Here is an 18,739-nt window from a genome sequence, read left to right as displayed (position 1 = left end):
ATACAAAATCCTGAGTTGATCCAATGGGAGAACTACATCACTACATCCTAATTTCATATATACTATTCAACAGAAGTTACTTCCGCTTTGAACAGTATTCCAATTTTATGACGGCGTGTCAGTTTAACATGGAAGGAAAGCCCAAAGTGATGCAGGTCAAAGACATTTACCACGGGTGAAACCCACGAGAATTGGAATGGTGCTGACACACCTTAAAACATAATTGGGGCAAACCAGGATTCAAACCCACGTTCTCTGGCGTACCCAAGGGATGCAACTCTGCCCCCAGCCCCAACCCCCAAATTTATGAAGGACAGTAGTTCCCATTACCATCTATAATTTCCTTCTTCATGTTTTGCAGCTCTTTTCTCATCTCAGTTAAGATCTCCTGTTTCAAGGACTCCAAGTCTCCTGAGGATCCATTCACGGCCATACTCAAGTTCTCCTGACCTGTCAGGGAGGGATTGCGTCTGAAAGTAACAAAATATAGTCATAAATTCTTCATCCGAATACCAATGAGTAATGTTTGTTATAATATGACAATAATGTTTAACACAGAGCAAACTGTGGGACCATTGCCCCTTAAACCAAGCATTGCTTCCACACATTGTACCTTAGGAATTGAAGCGAAAGCGTTTTCCACTATCTGTCCCCTCACCCCAGGTCGACAATGTCGATTACCGTATTCAACGTAATAAGCACCCAGGGCGCTCTCAAAATTAGAAATAGGGGGCTCTTATAATAATATAAATTTGGTGAAAAAAAAACAGAGTTGAAAGACTGTAAATTTCTTGTTTATGCTGACAGCCTGAAATGATACAAAAGAAAAGTCTGTGCGTATTATACACAGCAGATATATTTTCCAGAATTTAATTGCCCATAATTAAGGGTGCATGTAACACACAAGTGCGTATAATACACAAATAAAAAAGTCTTGTGTACATTGATCGGAAGGGGTGCTAATTGGGATTGTTCACTAGCCAATATATTAGCAAATATCGCGGTGGGCGCTTATTAGAGAGGGGCGGTTATTACATCGATTACGGTGATAGTAACTGAGTAAGAGAGTGTAGGTTGTTTCATGCCCCAGTAAGCAATATTCTCGCTCTATTACAACAGTGTGTAAATAATAAAATGTTGGACAGAAGACATGAGGTTGACAACATCAGCAACGCTCAAAGATAACAGAATACTATGCCACAGTATCAACCTGTTCACACATTGTAAGCCCTCCGAGCATTGCCACAAAGAGGTTGAGCACCAGGAATTAAATGTGTTACATGGGAAGAGACACTTACTTTCTGAGCGGTTTAGGAGATCCGGATCCATTAACAAACTTTCCGTTGCCTTGTGCTGCTGTATTTTTCTCCCATGGTCTTCTCCCTGCGTCCCCGCCTGCGGGGGCTGGGGCAGGGGGCGTGGCTGCTGGCTCTGACCCCGCACTGCTATCATCCTGAATCACAGTAAGGAAACATTCACATTATAATGAAAAGAGTGATTGTTTTGTTCGTGTATGACATGTTTATTAGTGTAGCAGCCATTGCATAGTGTAGACCATCAGATGTGTTGGGTTTATCACAAAAATACTAACTTTCATCATAATGATTATTTGCCAGTTTTAAACATCATTTTTGTGTAAAAGACAAAGAAGAACATAGTCCTGAATTGTTAATGTCTGTTACAAAGAAACAGTGACATCATGCATGAACTTATTGAAAGGCAGGTTCTATCATGCATGTTGAATGGTCGAGAATGGGCTGTCATATTCACTAGAGCTGTGTATAGCCAGGTATCTTGTGATACGATTCGTATCACAATACTGACTGACGATACTACTGGTATCATGATACACATCAAATAGTAAGAAATGATGAAATCACTGAAATACAGCTCTAAAACCTCCTTCTTCATACATTTATTTCTTGTTATCTCAAAAACTTTAACAAAGAAAAAATGTATGGACAAAACAGTTATAAATGAAGGGATGGTTATAAAACGTAACAGTTAGCTGGCGTGTCCTCAGCTGCCACATCCTTGTGTTCTGCAATGCCTACAAGTGGCGCTATGCTACCTCTGCCATTATAGGAGGTAACTCTATTAGTTCCTGTTTTATACATAGTGTATTGCATTCTCACAAATTGACAATTCAAGTATTGTTTTACCTAAGTATCGCTGAGTATCGGTGAATCATTATAGCCTTAAGCCTTAATATTCACTGTATTAAGTGTCCCACTTCAATAAGCACAACCTCACAAACATATAGATTTATCCGTAATCAATCTTTAGAAGTGCCCCCTAGCCCGAATATTTACATGACACTGTATATTTTCTTTGTATATGACAGATCTTTTTACAGAAAATGCAACAGTGTACAAAGGTCATATAATTGCCTTGTCACAATTCTCGAAAAACATTTAGTTTCATTGACATTTGTCTGTTCTCTACTTCTGGATCTCTGACAACTCAACAATAGTATAGTTTTAAAAAGAATCCCCATTTACAAATTTCAGAGCATCAAGGGTTTTTACAATACACAATAACCACTGGTTACCCGCCACTGTAAATGCTGCTAATAGGCCAGTATCCAACATGCTGATGCAACCATCAGTGTAAACAGTATAGAGTTCCTCTATCAATAACCAATGGCCAAACAAATAACCAGTGAAGTGCTTGCTGTGAAAATATCAGCTGCAGTGGGCTGCAGTGACATGAATACTTGTCAAACAACAGCATATGTACCTGTCCAGAGTTATCTGCCTTTGCTCTCCTCTGTGCCAGTTTCTTCTGTATCTCACTCATGATGTTGTCCATGCCGCCGCCACCGCTGCCGCCGCTGCCACCACCTCCCCCGCCGGAGGTACGACCCAATGTGCCCATACCCCCGCTGCTGTCTCCGACACTGCCTGGTCCACTTGACTCTTCAGGCTGCAATACACAGACAGACACTACAGTGCAGGGGGTCATCAAAGTTGATCCAAGTTAATGCTTAAGGATACTGATGGTATTGTCGACTGACTGCATGATTGCATGATAGTCTCTCATTGGGTATAAGTGCAGTTAAAAAAGTATATGTGATACACAGGAATGTGAAGTTTCTATTAAAGTAGTAATTACTATCAACATAATCAAACAACCCTCTTGCTATGTATATAAATACATGTGAGTGAGTGAGTGAGTGAGTGAGTGAGTGAGTGAGTGAGTGAGTGTGAATGTAAAAATGACATAAAATTTTAATGTGTGTATAATGTATTATATTGAGAGAGGGATGTTTGATAGTAAGAAAAACAACGTAAATTTTTTTATTCCTGTGGTATCCATACAATTTTTCTTCCAGTTCCTGTCATGGAAAAATACTGACTTGATCACTGACCAAGTTTCTAACAACCACAGGGATTGCCAGTAACATAGACACTTTGCTTGGAATTGATATATTATAGTTGAAAGGATCTACAGTGTTTAGCCCATTTCTCCTGTAAGCCTAGCTGTTGTAATCAGTACCAGGTGTGTAACTGAGATTGTCTCTGAGCTATGAAGGTGAGGAATAACAACTTTACTGATTTTCATAAAGTGGGCAGAGAAAAAAAGTGGTGTTAGAGCTACATGTATATCCTTTTCTAAATCTCTTTACTTGTTAAGAGACCTTTGTACCTCTTCACAAAGATAAACTGACCCTGATCATCGATTCCAATCATGACACAATGTGAACACCCTACCTTTGCAACTCTCTTCAGTTTGGCTCCTTGCAAGGCTGCTGCTAGCCCGCCTTGATTAGATGATGATGGTGCATTGGAAGCTGGTGGTGGTGGAGGTGGGGGTGGAGGGGCACCTGCTCCTGGCGGTGGGGGTGCTCTGGGTGCACCTCCTGGAGATGGGGCCGGTGGAGGAGCCGGTGGGGCGGGTGGGGCTGGAGGAGCTGGGGGTGCCGATGGAGCCTGTGGAGGCTGCGGCACCACTGGGGAGGGGTCATGAGGTTGAGAGTCGCGCATTCCTGGAACTGTAATAAAAAGAAGCCAGTTTTAAGAAATCTTTACAATACCAAAGGCAGAACAAACAATACAAGATTCTACATGCCTTTTGTTCTGTTTGTTGTTTAAAGCCTCACTCAGCAATATTCCTGCTATATGATGGCGAACTGTAAATAATTGTGTCTGGACCAGATAATTCAGTGAATGATATTGTGAAGAAGGATCAAACCGTTGGGGTATGAGGACAAGCTATCAACAAAGACACTCAGACCACCTGAGCCAATCAGTTGCCCCTAAACAAGGTGGAGACCTATTCTAACCCAGAATCCCCAACGGAAGATTCTACAAGCAAAATTGGCCCATATAAAATACTTCCTGGCTTGAATGGATGCGTTTTACACTCTTCTAACCTCTTATGCATTATCATAACAGGAGCTGAGTTCTACAGACATCAATAAACTGTATAAATGCCTAAATATGTTTGATATTTTGTTTTTTAATATAACTTTGCATTCATGACTCACTTGTGAACATATCAGCTTGTTTTCGTCCCTATATGGCTGAAATAATGCCAATGCGACATAAATTTTGACTCACTCACTCACCCTACAGACATCATGGTAAACAGTGCATTGTCTTGTGGCTAATAGGCTATCCTAACCTTGTCTGCAATAAGAACCTTTACAGACTTACACCTCAAACCGATGCTATTTGGAAACATCCTATGTAATTCATGCACATATTTGTTCCCTTGTTTTTCACGGCAGTGTGTTGTGACAATAGGCTTTGAAGCGTTTTCTGATACCTTACATTGCATCAAGCCTCTTAAGGTTTTGGAAATTTTTGTAAGCTCACTCTCTCTGCACAGTATGTAGGGTGATTCACGTAATTGTTTTCAACAGACAATGTTAAGATACAGCAAACTCTTTATTTGATTCAAACCTTCTCAGAGGATGAAAATAGCTTCGATAGAGGTTTTGGTTTGTTTATGTGCTCATTTCTAGGAAGTATGAATTTGACCTGTACATACAAATATATTTAATTTCTTGCACTTTCAAAACCAAACTGATAACATTTGCTATTCATTTGATCAACAAAGGTTACTTTGTAGCATATGCTGTGCAAGCAGAAACACCATAAAAAAGTTGTTTGTAGGAGCCTCTTAAAATAACAATGTTTTTCGGTGTCTCATAGAAACACTTTGTTTCTGTTGAAGCATTGTGAAGTGTGCTTTTGAGTCAGTGTAAACAAAGCCAGGCATAGTCAGCATTACAGGTTAGTGAGAGAATGGTGTTTCCCAGATCTAGCACAGTGGCCTGCAGTCTACATGTATGACAGATCTAGCACAGTGGCCTGCAGTCTAAGTGTGTAACAGATCTAGCTCCATGGCCTGCAGTCTACATGTATGACAGATCTAGCACAGTGGCCTGCAGTCTACATGTATGACAGATCTAGCACAGTGGCCTGCAGTCTACATGTATGACAGATCTAGCATGGTGGCCTGCAGTCTACATGTATGACAGATCTAGCATGGTGGCCTGCAGTCTACATGTATGACGGATCTAGCACCGTGGCCTGCAGACTATATATATGACAGATCTAGCATGGTGGCCTGCAGTCTACATGTATGACAGATCTAGCACTGTGGCCTGCAGTCTACATGTATGACAGATCTAGCACAGTGGCCTGCAGTCTACATGTATGACAGATCTAGCATGGTGGCCTGCAGTCTACATGTATGACAGATCTAGCACAGTGGCCTGCAGTCTACATGTATGACAGATCTAGGCACAGTGGCCTGCAGTCTACATGTATGACAGATCTAGCATGGTGGCCTGCAGTCTACATGTATGACAGATCTAGCATCGTGGCCTGCAGTCTACATGTATGACAGATCTAGCACTGTGGCCTGCAGTCTACATGTATGACAGATCTAGCACAGTGGCCTGCAGTCTACATGTATGACAGATCTAGCACCGTGGCCTGCAGTCTACATGGTACAGGGCTATTATTCTGTGTCAAACACTGGTACTGGGGAATGATTCTGTGTCAAAATGGGTACTAGAAATTATTCTGTATAAATAGCAGATGTGGGGGGGGTTGAGGGGTGGGGGTGATTATTCTGTGTCAAGAATGGGTAGTAAGAATTGTTCTATATTCAGTGTCAGAATTGCAATAGGGTACATTTCAGATTAAAGTCCACAATAGATGCTTGGAAAAGCTGACCTAAGTAGCTTATCATATTTTACTATTTAGGGAGCGACCATTTGATTTCTATGGGGGGGGGGGGCCGGAAGTTGTTTTCTCAGCAAACTATTTTTTTCTGAAGCCATTTCTAACAAACTATTTTTTTGTAACATACAGCTGAACAAACTATTCATTTCATATGGTAATTTTGCAATTTTATCATAGAGTAAAATATGCAATCATATTTCAGCAAATGCAGCCTGTGGTTTATTATAACATGAACAGCTATAGAACACCCGTTATAATAGTCTTTTTCATTCCCTGACATAAATACAGTAGTCCAGTTTGTAGCCTGGTGGAGGACGCGGTAATAGCTGTTTCTTTAGTCCCGGCCCGTATCGGTGGTATACTTCTAAGCCATCGTAACTGTACCAACCTTTGCCTGGCACACACACACATCCCACGAAATATAAATATGTTCAACATTTATCAGTGAATAAATGTGTTCTTTTACAACATTGTAGCTTGGTTATCTCTTTTTGGAAATTGTTAAATTGGACGCCTGAATATTTGTACATGCATTTAAATAGCAAAATGTGCTGAACTGAAGCCATTAACTTCATATACAGAAATAGCAACAAATAAGATTAAAGTAATAGTGATGTTGCGCCGAAGGCGGCGGAAAATGTTTACGTTTATAATGCTGGAATAATTCTTTCATTTAATAGATAAATGTTGCAATGACATGCAAAATTATATCTGGAAACAAACTATTCATTTTTCTCACAGTAGTAAACATTCTATTTATTTTACTGATTATCTCCAACAAACTATTCATTTGTAAATACTTCCGGCCCCCCCCATAGAAATCAAATGGTCGCTCCCTTATGGCCTATCCATCTGATGCTGAGCAAGCACACACCTATGGCTGGCATCAGGATGTGACCAACTTCCAGGATGTATAACATACACGTATCATATCTGGTGGTCTGGTTACATAGTTATGTGTTAATACTGAACTGGACTCCATGTAATGTGAGACTGCCATATATACACATATCAGTTAAATCCTGGTGCAGTTCCATGACAATAGTATGGCAATATCTCAACATGATGCAATCATTGTTTTCAGAACATATATTGTTCTCACATGATTTACTGCCAATATTACCCCATAAACTATCAGCATAAAAGTTTTGTGAGTGGGTGAGTTGGGTTTAATGCCGCTTTTAACAGCATTCCAGTTATATCGCTGCATGTCAGCTTAATGTGAGAGGAGAGCCCGAAGTGATGCAGGTCTCAGACGTTTGCCACTTTGGTGAAACCCACGGTATGGTGATGGCAAATCTAGAAACATGATCGGGGCGAACCAGGATTCGAACCCACAATCCTAGGTTTCTGGCGTGCTCAAGGGATGCAACTCTGCACAACAAATCTTGGCACCTTAGACGACTGGGCCACCCATGCCCCATATAAAAGTAAGATTTATGGGGTCCCAAGATTCAAATAAAACCTCAAGGGCCCCCTTAATTGCAAGCACTACCAAACATATAATACTGGTGTCAGCATATCCTGCAAACAGCCCTCATGGGATCAGGAAATACCATGTTTAGGTGGACACAGTACTTAAGACAGGAACGCAAACTTACCTCCTCCACCAGACATCTGTCGCTTGTGAGTCTGGAACTCGTCGCGATGAAGTCTGAAACAGCAACACATATGTTACAGTCCACAAATTTTGGTTAAAAACATAACTTTTTAAATAAATACAAAAGTATAAACAAACCCAAATTTTGGCACCGTTCCTACTTTATCTCAACAGTAATTTCATTATAATGCCCACATGAATTGCAATCAATGAAAGGGATGAAGACTACACTCAGCAACAAGTCGCAGAACAGTCGAAACTGGCCACATAGGAATCCTACATCCCAGTAAGATGTAATGTGTTTGTACTGGTTGATTATTTCTGTTTTCGTGATAACTCTCAATATCTACACATTAGCTGCATCCCAGAGAGAATGAACTGATGGATGAAACGTTATTGAAACTCCAACACATCCCCCTTGAACAATTGTTTGATCACAAAGAGAATAGGGTAATTTCATGCATAAGTTATTTGTGAGAAGTAGCATTGAGCAACAGCAATATTTACCAGGGGTAGAAACTAACACTTTTAGTCCACTGGTCCTTACAATGATAACATACAGCAAAACCCTTCAAAATAGCAAATTTCTACTAGTCCTTATGATACCTTAACTATTGGGTAGTTTTGCAAGGACTATAGGACTAGTGCCAATTTCTAATGCTGTTTACACTAATAAACAGATATTTACACCCATATATACAAATATTTACACTGAAATACAGCCACTCAGAAAGTGTTGTTACATGTAAAACTGGAAGAATATCAGTTACACCATTATACACTACCATAGAACTGGAGCAATATTAAAAAAATATCAACACAAAGTATTCATATACACAATCATTGATTCCGAGGGAGTCACTGGACACAGAATCAGAGCAATGACATTAAAATCATGCAAAGAATCATGACAATGTCCTTCTCATTGAAGCCATGAAATTGGAGCAATATTCAAGAATCATTTAAACATCACAATCACTCCAACACTGCCGTAAGCCATAGAATTTGAGCAATATTAAAAACAACACTTACACATGACACAATCACACCTGTTATTAGACATAAAATTGAAACAATATCATAAATAATATTCACTCATTAATCGCATGGTTGAACACATATTCCAGAACTACCTTGTATTGTCATCAACATATACAATCACTCTGAAAGACATCAAATTGAAGATACATCAACACCTTGTGCACTATAACACTGTCAAAACCCTAAGATTATGAACATGTAAAGGTGTACAAAGAAGTTCCTCTATTGAAAAAAGGACTATAATTACAATTCCTCCATCATTGCTACAGCTGCCTCCATCACTCCCAGTTACAGTCAGTGAAAGACGACACTATAAGCCACTTTCTCTACCAACTCCCACAATGACAATAAGATAAGTACAACCTGAACATCAAAGACAAGTCCCACTGTGCCATACACAAATAACATGTGTTTCTTAATGACTTCCTCGTTACTGTCACCACAAGCTACCTGAAAACATGACCATGACTTGCTTAACAGACTTACATGTTCATGAAACGACGTTTGATAGACTGTTGCGACCTCACACTCTTCTTGCTGTCCATCTTATTTACTGAGTTAACACTGACTGTGATCACCAAGTTTAGAAGACAACACAGATGTAGAACTGTGTGGAGCAGGTAAGCAGGGCCAGCAGACCATGTTGATATGGGCACTGCAGCAGCCTGTGTTTAGCATGGGCCAGCCTGCCTCACCGCACACTACATGTTCTTCCTGCCTGTTGCCGGGGAAGACCACTGTGATTGATCACATTCAAATGACCAGGATGATTAGTATAAAAAGTTGTATTCATCCCATAAGCAGGTAATAAGGCATTGCATGTGATACATGTTGCCATACCTATACAGTAATTAGTGTAATTTACGGCACTTTGCCTTCATTTTCTGATGGTTGGTGTGTCTGCCTCTGGCTATTTTAATATGATATTATCTGATATTCCCATAATCAATAAGCAGTGCTACGTTCCTTTTCATGCTTATTCATTCAATGTCAAGAAAATGATAACATATCTGGAAGACTTAGCTATGAAATACAACAGACAATTTGGTAGAATTGAAGTTGTTTATGTTTTGTTTGCTTGTTGTTTAACGCCACACTCAGCGATATTCCAGCTACATGACAGCGGTTTGTAAATTGAGTCTGGACCAGACATCATGAACATCGATCTACGCAATTGGGATACGATGACATGCATCAACGAAGTCAGCGAGTCTGACAACCAGATACCGTTAGTTCCCTCTTACAACAAGCATGGGTTGCTGAAGACCCATTCTAACCCGGATCTTCACAGGGTGAGGTTCAGTGTAGAAATGTATTGTATTACACTAAATAGACCAATAAATACTTTTTAGAAATATCAATAAGGAACAAGGTAGTAGTTCGTAACCACTTCATACACAATATGTTAATCATGCAAACATATATCAGGGGAGTAAACTTGATAACAATCCATTGAATGTTTATCACCAACAATCACTTTTGAACATTTCCCACTCCAACATGTGAATGTTTTCAACTTCCTCTGCTGTCATGGCAATGTCTATTGCCTGACCGTCAGAACCCTGAGGGGATTTCCATAGGTGTTGTTGACATTTGCAGTTTACAAAACTTTCTTCCATCTCGTTGATGATGATGTATTGCTTGTCAAATGCTTGGTTTCTCAGACATGACAAAAACACGCTCTTCATCAAATTTACAAACTTCGGTACTTGTCCGATGAAGTTATTTGTGCTAAGTACTATCCTACCTTGAAAGATTTTTCTGCCTAAATATTCTTCAGGTGCATTCAAGCCCCAAAGATTTCCAAAGGACAATTGGTTGTGATTATATGTGCATGATAGCTACTTTCTCATCAAGGTGTTATAAGGTTAAACATGTCATGTTGCCTGGGCATCAAATTCATTTCAACAGTATACAGGTAAATAACAGCATGACAACAAGTGTAATATATAAATCAGTAAAATATTGTCTTGCTTGATGTCAAGGGCAAGGTAGTGATTATCTCCAGACATAAATACAATAAACAAGTAAATTACAAACTGAGTGATTGAGTATGTCTTTATGCCATTTTTAGTAATATTCCAGCAATATCATGCCGGAGGTCACCACAAATGGATATTGTTCTCATGTGGGGAATTGAACACAGGTTTTTGGCATGACAAGCAAACACAATAACCACTAGCCTACCCTACCGCCTCCCACCCCCACTACAAACACAATCAACTGTGATAGATAGCATATTTGTCATTTCTACACACAGAGATACATTCAGTCACAATCATAATACATTCAAAAATCAATATTTTAAAATTTGTTCCATTTTCAGGCATGTGTTAGCCATAACAAATTGTCATACATCAACATAAAGGAAGAAATTCATACATACACAATCAGTTGTGTTGAAGTGTACACCATGGTTATTCCGTATAAAACACAAGCGATATTATCTCAAAGAATCCTGACAAAGAACTGCTCAGGACAACTAGCTTTGCTCTCTTAAGAACACCGTCTTGCAACTCTATATGGGGAATTTCCCCAAAATGGGGGATAACCCCTGTAGATTGTGAATGAAGTCACTCCTGCCCTATTTCTAACACCCACACCCATGTGTGAGGAATGGTACATTCCAGTCTGGTGAGAACCCCTGCTCATACACTCCACACCAGCTTCACCTCTCAGCACTGGCCAGCTCATTCCGGCTGTGGGAGGAGACAGGCTTGGTGTTTTGGCACCAGTGCCACAGTATTTGTACACAGCTCAGCGCTGCAGTTGTCTATGGCTGCATGGAGCCTGGCTAGACTCTGATTCATTCATTGACTGGTTAGACTGCCAGGACTTTTTATGGCCGAGAAGAGATTCTTAGCATGCTGTTGTTCATTAACTGGTGGTGCAAGAATGCTCCAGAATGAAATGGATGAATAACCAAGAAAGGGGATAAGTCCTAATAAGCAACAAGAATCTACATTAGACATTTACTGTACACGTTATCATATCAATAAGAACTTAACTCTTGTACATTTAGACTGTAGCAATGTTTTACATTGCATTTGTTTTTTAATGGAATGTATTGCAATAAATATTATCTATCTAACTTTTTTTTCATCTAAATACTTTCATACAACTAAGCAACAATATCTTCACTAAAGTTTATTCAATTTCTTAGGTTGTTCATATATATTGTTCCATAAATCCAATATCTCAAATAAGATCTCATAAGGATATATATCACTGTTTAGTATTAGAGTGGAGTATGTGGAAAAAAACTCCATCGGATCTTTGAAATCAGTTCATTATACCAGTGATGCATATTAACAATATTGTTTCTTTGTTTGTTGTTTTACGTCACACTCAGCAGTATTCCATCTATATGACGTCAGTCTGTAAATAATCGAGCTGGGACCAGACAATTCAGTGATTGACATCATGTGCATCGTATCCAGGCAATTGGGATCAATGATATGCATCAACCAAGTCAGTGAGCCTGACCACCCGATCCCGTTAGTCGCCTCTTACGACAAGCATAGTCAGTTGCTGAAAACCTATTCTACCCCGGATCTTCACAGGTCCATATTAACAATAAAACTCATTACTATCATTTTGGTATCCACACTTTGGTTTGTTCCAGCAGATTTCTTACTTCATCCAACTTTGCAATGTGTGAGGTGGACTGTATTTAGAGTTAAATAGAGTTCACCGAAGCACAAAATCAGCCAAACTGTTTACTGGTTTCTTTTATGAACAAGACTAAATTTCATAACAGATATGTATGACAACTTTCAAATGAACAGATTATCACTGTGCATTTCCTATTTCCTTAATAATACCCAACCATCTCCTAACTTCTCTGCTCTATCTATATTCAATGCCTAAGTTCATGTGATTGGCATCAGTTAAATCCATTGACATGTGATGTCAGCCTGTCTGCCTCGTCCAATGCTGCCGTCCCAAATGTCAGTACCAGCTTGAGTGGTGAACTCACCCTGGACAATCTAGATTCTTACATACATGTTATTCTGATATAGCTCCATTTATAGACTAACATCCCAGTGCAAGCATCTGTAATCAATAACCACTGTCTGACAGGTCCGTAACTTACTCACACTGATGTGGAGATGGGTATGAACTCATTGAGAGCTGGGCTTTGGTGGAAATGAATAAAACATTCAGGACATAATTCAATTCAATGTGATTTATGTTTATAATTTGCATCCAACATGTGTTGACTGTCACGTTGACATGCTTAGATATATGTCAGTATGTGGAAGTGCTTCTAGTTTTTCTTAGGAAAGTGAAAATACAACTGAGGGCTGTGTGACATTTCTTCCCTTCAAGGTGAATCACATGGGTGACCAGTTAATTGCGTAATGCAATTACCTCCCTTTGACTGTCCTCTGTGTAGCAATGTGGCAGTCAGGTTAGTCTTAGCATTCTGGGAGTTGATTCATGTACTGCATGATGTTGTCACTTGTGTTTCCCCGAGAACAGGATCAATACAAACAATGATAAGAAAACGGTTTTAATATCTAGTTTCTTACTCTTGAATTGGATAGATTAAAATAGCCCTGAATCAAAGGAATTAAGAACTTCAAAAGAATCAATCCCAATTGTAAACAAAATATTTTTCCCCTAATTGTTTGCCACAGGTGCTTATTATAAATACCTGAAACCAGAACACTTTCATGCTCTTATGCACAATTAAGCTGTTTAACATGATTAATAGACGATATTGTTTGTTTGTTGTTTAATGTTGCACTCTGCAATATTCCAGCACATGATGGCGACAGCAGATTTTAGAACGTGTGAAGTTAGATATTCATTATCAGCTTATCTCCATACACATATAAAGAGGTGTCTTGAGGAGTTTCAGATCCTTTCATTTTCAAGGACATTGATTGATTGTCATTCAAAGTGTACTGCAGATTTGTTCTGAGGTGAGGTGAGGTGAGGTGAAATTGGGTTTAACGTCGCGTCCAAGATTATTGCACTTATATAGCGACGTGCATGTACTTATGTGGGTTTGTGTGGCTGCTTGTACTAGTCCGGACTGATGCCAATTTATAGTGCTAGCCCACTGAGATACAATGCAGATATGCAGTTTAACATGAATACCCCACTCAAATACAGTATACTGACTCTGAGCAGACCAGTCCTTGTTTTAGCCCCTTAATGCCGAGCAACAAGTACCATCTTTTAACGTCTTCTGGTATGACGTGGTCGGGGATCGAACCCCAGACCTTCCGCTCTTCGGGCGGACGCTCTACCACTAGACCACGGAGCCGGTCAAATTCAGTTGAAACATATGTGACACAAAACTGAATGCTTATCATCTAAAGTCAGGTGAATGTCTTGCATGTAACTTACATCACTCTTGACTTTCAAGTCAACTGTGCATTAACATCAGATCGTTTATTGAAAATGACAATACAATATCCAGATGCATCATTTGACTTCCAACATTTTCCCATTTCAAGATCTTGTTTTACTTGGGACTCCAAGGCTGATGTTCTTAGAAAATAAACTGCTGTGAATGTTGTAATCTGATACTGATAACCTGAATCTGTGACAGATGACATGGTGACACATCACACAGCAATGTCACAGAAGTGTGAACAGTGGGAGGTGTCAGATGATAGCTGGAGATCACCCTTGGTGGGATTCCCCCCAATAACAGGTATTAGAAACCAGTTCTGATCCCAATCAGCTGATTTATGTCCACAGTAAACATGCAAAGCTCCTGTGTATTGACCCTGAAACTCTTACCACCCGTAGCGTGCTGTCATCTAGAATGAAAACCCCTCATTGAAATGAGTCTTAAGAGTTTGTTTTTTCAACCAGTGTCATAATTTTTATTATTTTTAAGAAGATAAAGAACATGAACTCTTGCTCTGTCCCCAATGTAATGATATACAATCTTCATGTTCTTATCCTAATATTATTAATTGTCATGACATAGGATCCATTTGTTTATCATATAATAAGTTGGTTGGTTGGTTTGTTGTTTAACATGTTTAATGCCGCTCATCAATATTCAGCTATATGATGTCGGCCTGTAAATAATCGAGTCTGGACCAGACAATCCAGTGATTGATATCATGAGCATCGATCCACGCAATTGGGATCGATGACATGTATCAACCAAGTCAGCGAGTCTGACGACCCAATCCCATTTCTCACTAATAAAATCTTTGCTTTCTTACAAACCATTACCATCATACTTCTCAGATGAGTTGCATAATTTCAAACAATTCCTCTGAAAGACTTTTCTTTCCTTTTTGAGCAGAATTTGGTTAATTAAAAACTACAAATACTGAACTGCACAGGTATTTACTTAGAGCATGTGATATATATTTGCAGAACATGCATTTGCACTGCTTTCAATCTGCCTTCAAGCCATCTGAAATCAAACCAAGCAGATTTACAATGCAGTAAAGATTTTATTGTGATTGTAGTCCTGTCTGACTTGGGTGCAGAATGGGAATCAATGCTGACTATTTCAGCAACGCCATGAGGGAAATCTGCTAACACAGGAAGAGTAGAAGAACCTCATGGTCACCATTCCACAAAGTGATCTTAGCGCAACGACCATCAACGTTCTATGTTCGGGTATTGGGGTTGTGATGGTTTCAACACACTAAAACTGCCTGCTAAACGAGGTCCTGGTTATTCAGTGTAACCATTCCCATCAGGCCTTGTTGGTCACAGTTCCACATTGATTCTCGTAATGTGACAGCGCAGCGTAAAAATGCATCTTCTAACAAATCAAATCTGTTAGCAAGCTAGATGTGAACTGCTTCAGCAGATTTTCAATTACTGAAGTTTAGAGAGTTGATATGTACAGAGAAAAATAGCATACATATCCATAACACTATATGGAATCACTTGCATAACTGATGTAAGATGTTGCATCCTTAAACTGTCAGGAACAGCTAGTTTAGGAGACATTAACAGATCAAAAAATAATTCTCAGAATAATTACAGCATCAAATTGATAATGGACTGCTGGAGTTAATGAGCAAAATGCACCTGAGACTCCTCAAGCAACAGATGACTCTCAGCACCATCCCTCTTCCTATTCACCTCCCCTCTTCCTAGACACCTCACCTCTTCCTATCCACACCCCAAACGCCAACCCCAACCCCCCTCCCGGGAAGATGCTGCCTCTTGGTATAGATAATTTCATATCCCCCTTCAATTGATCTTGGACAGGTGACGTTTTGGTATAATGACTTCCTCAGATTCTCCACAGGTTGTCTCAGCATAGGCCATCTGCTGCTGCATACCATCGACCCTCATCACTGAACCACAGATGGGCTTTCGAATTGCATGTGGCTAATGCTACATGTGATCCTTCCACCATCTTCTGATACCATCACCCATCCTGCTAATCATATCACCCACCCATTCCATCACTCCAACCAAGTTATATTAGGCTTTTGTGGAATTGTATCGTTTTACCAGCCAAAACACACCCTTACCCCAGTCGATTGGGTAGCCTTGTGGTTATAGAGTTCACTCGTATCATAGTAAGGGTGAGTGTTCCGTGTTGGAGTGTATGTATGACAGTGAAGCTGTGTGTTCAGTGTTGGTGTGTATGTATCATAGTGAGGGTGAGTGTTCCGTGTTGGAGTGTATGTATCACAGTGAAGCTGTGTGTTCAGTGTTGGTGTGTATGTATGACAGTGAAGGTGTGTGTTCCGTGTTGGTGTGTATGTATGACAGTGAAGGTGTGTGTTCCGTGTTGGTGTGTATGTATGACAGGGAAGGTGAGTGTTCCGTGTTGGTGTATATGTATCATAGTGAGGGTGAGTGTTCCGTGTTGGAGTGTATGTATGACAGGGACGCCGAAGACCCAGGTTCGATTCCCTACATAGATACAATGTGTGAAGCCCATTTCTGGTGTCCCCCGCCGTGATATTGCTGGAATATTGCTAAAAGCAGCATAAAACCATACTCACTCACTCACTCAATACCCAAGAAGGTATCTGGCCTTAAGTTAAAATTATTGCTGCATATGATTACTCTGCTACCCTCCTATACCACAAACAACCTATCATCACCAGGGTTAGAACTAACTCAAAAGCTTTACTAGCCCGGGTAAAAATAGAATGTCCTTGTAATGTTAAAACAAAGGGGAAATTGGGAAATTTGTACTTGCCCACAGGAATTTGTACTAGCCCCGGGCTAGCAGGCTAGTGTTAAGTTCTAACCCTGATCACCCTAACCAGTTTGATCATTCCGCTACCCTTCAATCCCATCCCATAACACTTCCATTCATTCTATCAACTCTTATCTCTCCAAACAAGTCAGTTGCTGCACCCACTACCCTACCAAACAACCCACCTCCCCTTCTGTCACTCTACTGTTGGGCTTTTGCAGAATTCCTAGCTTGGTTATTTCCAAATTAGATCATTTCCACCCTCCCATCACCCAATCTAGGCCTTGGCTAGAATTTGGGTTTAGAATCCAGGTTAGACCCACTGACAAAGCCGTATCCAAAATGCATAGATCGATGCTCATTATGTCAATCACTGGATTGTCTGGTCCAGATTTGATTATTTACAGACCACCATCACGAATGCTGCATTAAACCACAAATGAACTATTGCTGTATATGATCATCACATCACCCATTCTTCCCATCACCCTGCCCTGCTCCCAGGGGTTTTCAGGATGGTCGTTGGCTGAAGCTGCAGCATGTTTGACCAACTCTCTCTCTCCCATGATTCTGCCCCAGGTGGTACTGGCCATGAGTTGGGCATCTGTTTACCTCCTCCCACGCAGAGGCTGGAATCTCACCTTGCTGTCAGTGCTCATCACCGACTCCAGCTCTCACCATACTAATGGGTTCATGTGTCTACTTCCCCAGATACTTTACTCTCCATCTTCACATGAAGCAGATCAATGACTTATACTAAAAGAGCGTTAATTATTACTCAGGAAATGTATATTTTACCATCTCAGACAAGTTCATTCTACTTGATATCACGGATTATCCTTTTTAAACCGATATAAAAAAACGTATTAACCACATTGTCTTGGTACATCAATGTCATGTTAAAAGTTCAACAATTTCACTATCCTGTTGTTGCTCAGTGACAAGGATGCAGATGAGTGAGTGAGTGAGTGAGTGAGTATGGTTTTACGCCTCTTTTAGCAATATTCCAGCAATATCACGGCGGGGGACACCATAAATGGGCTTCACACATTGTGCCCATGTCGGGAATCGAACCCGGGTCTTCGGTGTGACGAACTAACGCTTTAACCACTAGGCTAGCCGACCGCCCCGACAAGGATGCAGATTTAAATACTGAAATGTAGTCTGTTCCAACGGGGTTATTTAAAAACAACCGCAAAGATGTTATTGTTGCATATTTACTCTGTGAAAGAATGTGTGTGAAAGTAAGGAAATATATTCCGAAAGAAAAATATATTATATATAAAGGAAACAACTGGTGTTGTAAACACAGTCTCCGTACATAATAACTGTGTCATAATACAGGCAAATCACTTAACATGGTGATTTATTGCTGGGAGAACATGCTCACTGACAATAATGTCACTGCATCAATGTTCAATCCAAGCCAGCATATGATGCATATTGACTGGTGTGTCAGGTGAAAGTATACTACCAGTTTACCTACAAACACATTTGATCGACTAGGACTCTTATTTTTGAAACAAGGCTCGAGTCCTTGAAACAGAAACAAAAAACACTCGTCACATTCAAAGTTTCAGAATTACAGAGACCCATTTTGACCCATAAGAAAAACAACTGACGCTCCGTTTAATAAACCCCACCTTCCTATTTTAATAAAAGGTCTCTTTTCAACAGGTAGGAATCCAAATAAATCTGAAAGTTCTTTTTATCAAAGGTGCTATGAAAGGGTAATGTGATGTA

At 40.0% G+C, this 18,739-nt stretch overlaps 1 protein-coding gene across 4 annotated transcripts in view; it reads right to left on the bottom strand.

Annotated features, from left to right (window-relative positions):
- Positions 1–18,739, bottom strand: part of LOC139442544 (vasodilator-stimulated phosphoprotein-like) — a 70,500-nt gene that overhangs the window by 8,538 nt on the left and 43,223 nt on the right. For all 4 annotated transcript variants that reach the window (XM_071223365.1, XM_071223364.1, XM_071223367.1 and 1 more), the window contains 5 exons: positions 7,802–7,854; positions 3,714–3,994; positions 2,740–2,925; positions 1,299–1,453; positions 331–470 (listed from right to left, as the gene is read on the bottom strand). In XM_071223365.1, the coding sequence (XP_071079466.1) occupies positions 331–470; positions 1,299–1,453; positions 2,740–2,925; positions 3,714–3,994; positions 7,802–7,854 (815 nt within the window). The remainder of the gene's footprint in view (positions 1–330; positions 471–1,298; positions 1,454–2,739; positions 2,926–3,713; positions 3,995–7,801; positions 7,855–18,739) is intronic.

The sequence above is a fragment of the Haliotis cracherodii genome, unplaced genomic scaffold (assembly GCF_022045235.1).
Source record: "Haliotis cracherodii isolate W230 unplaced genomic scaffold, xgHalCrac1.p SCAF_5, whole genome shotgun sequence".
NCBI classification, from domain to species: domain Eukaryota; kingdom Metazoa; phylum Mollusca; class Gastropoda; order Lepetellida; family Haliotidae; genus Haliotis; species Haliotis cracherodii.
This window is presented reverse-complemented; position numbering and strand designations above follow the sequence as displayed.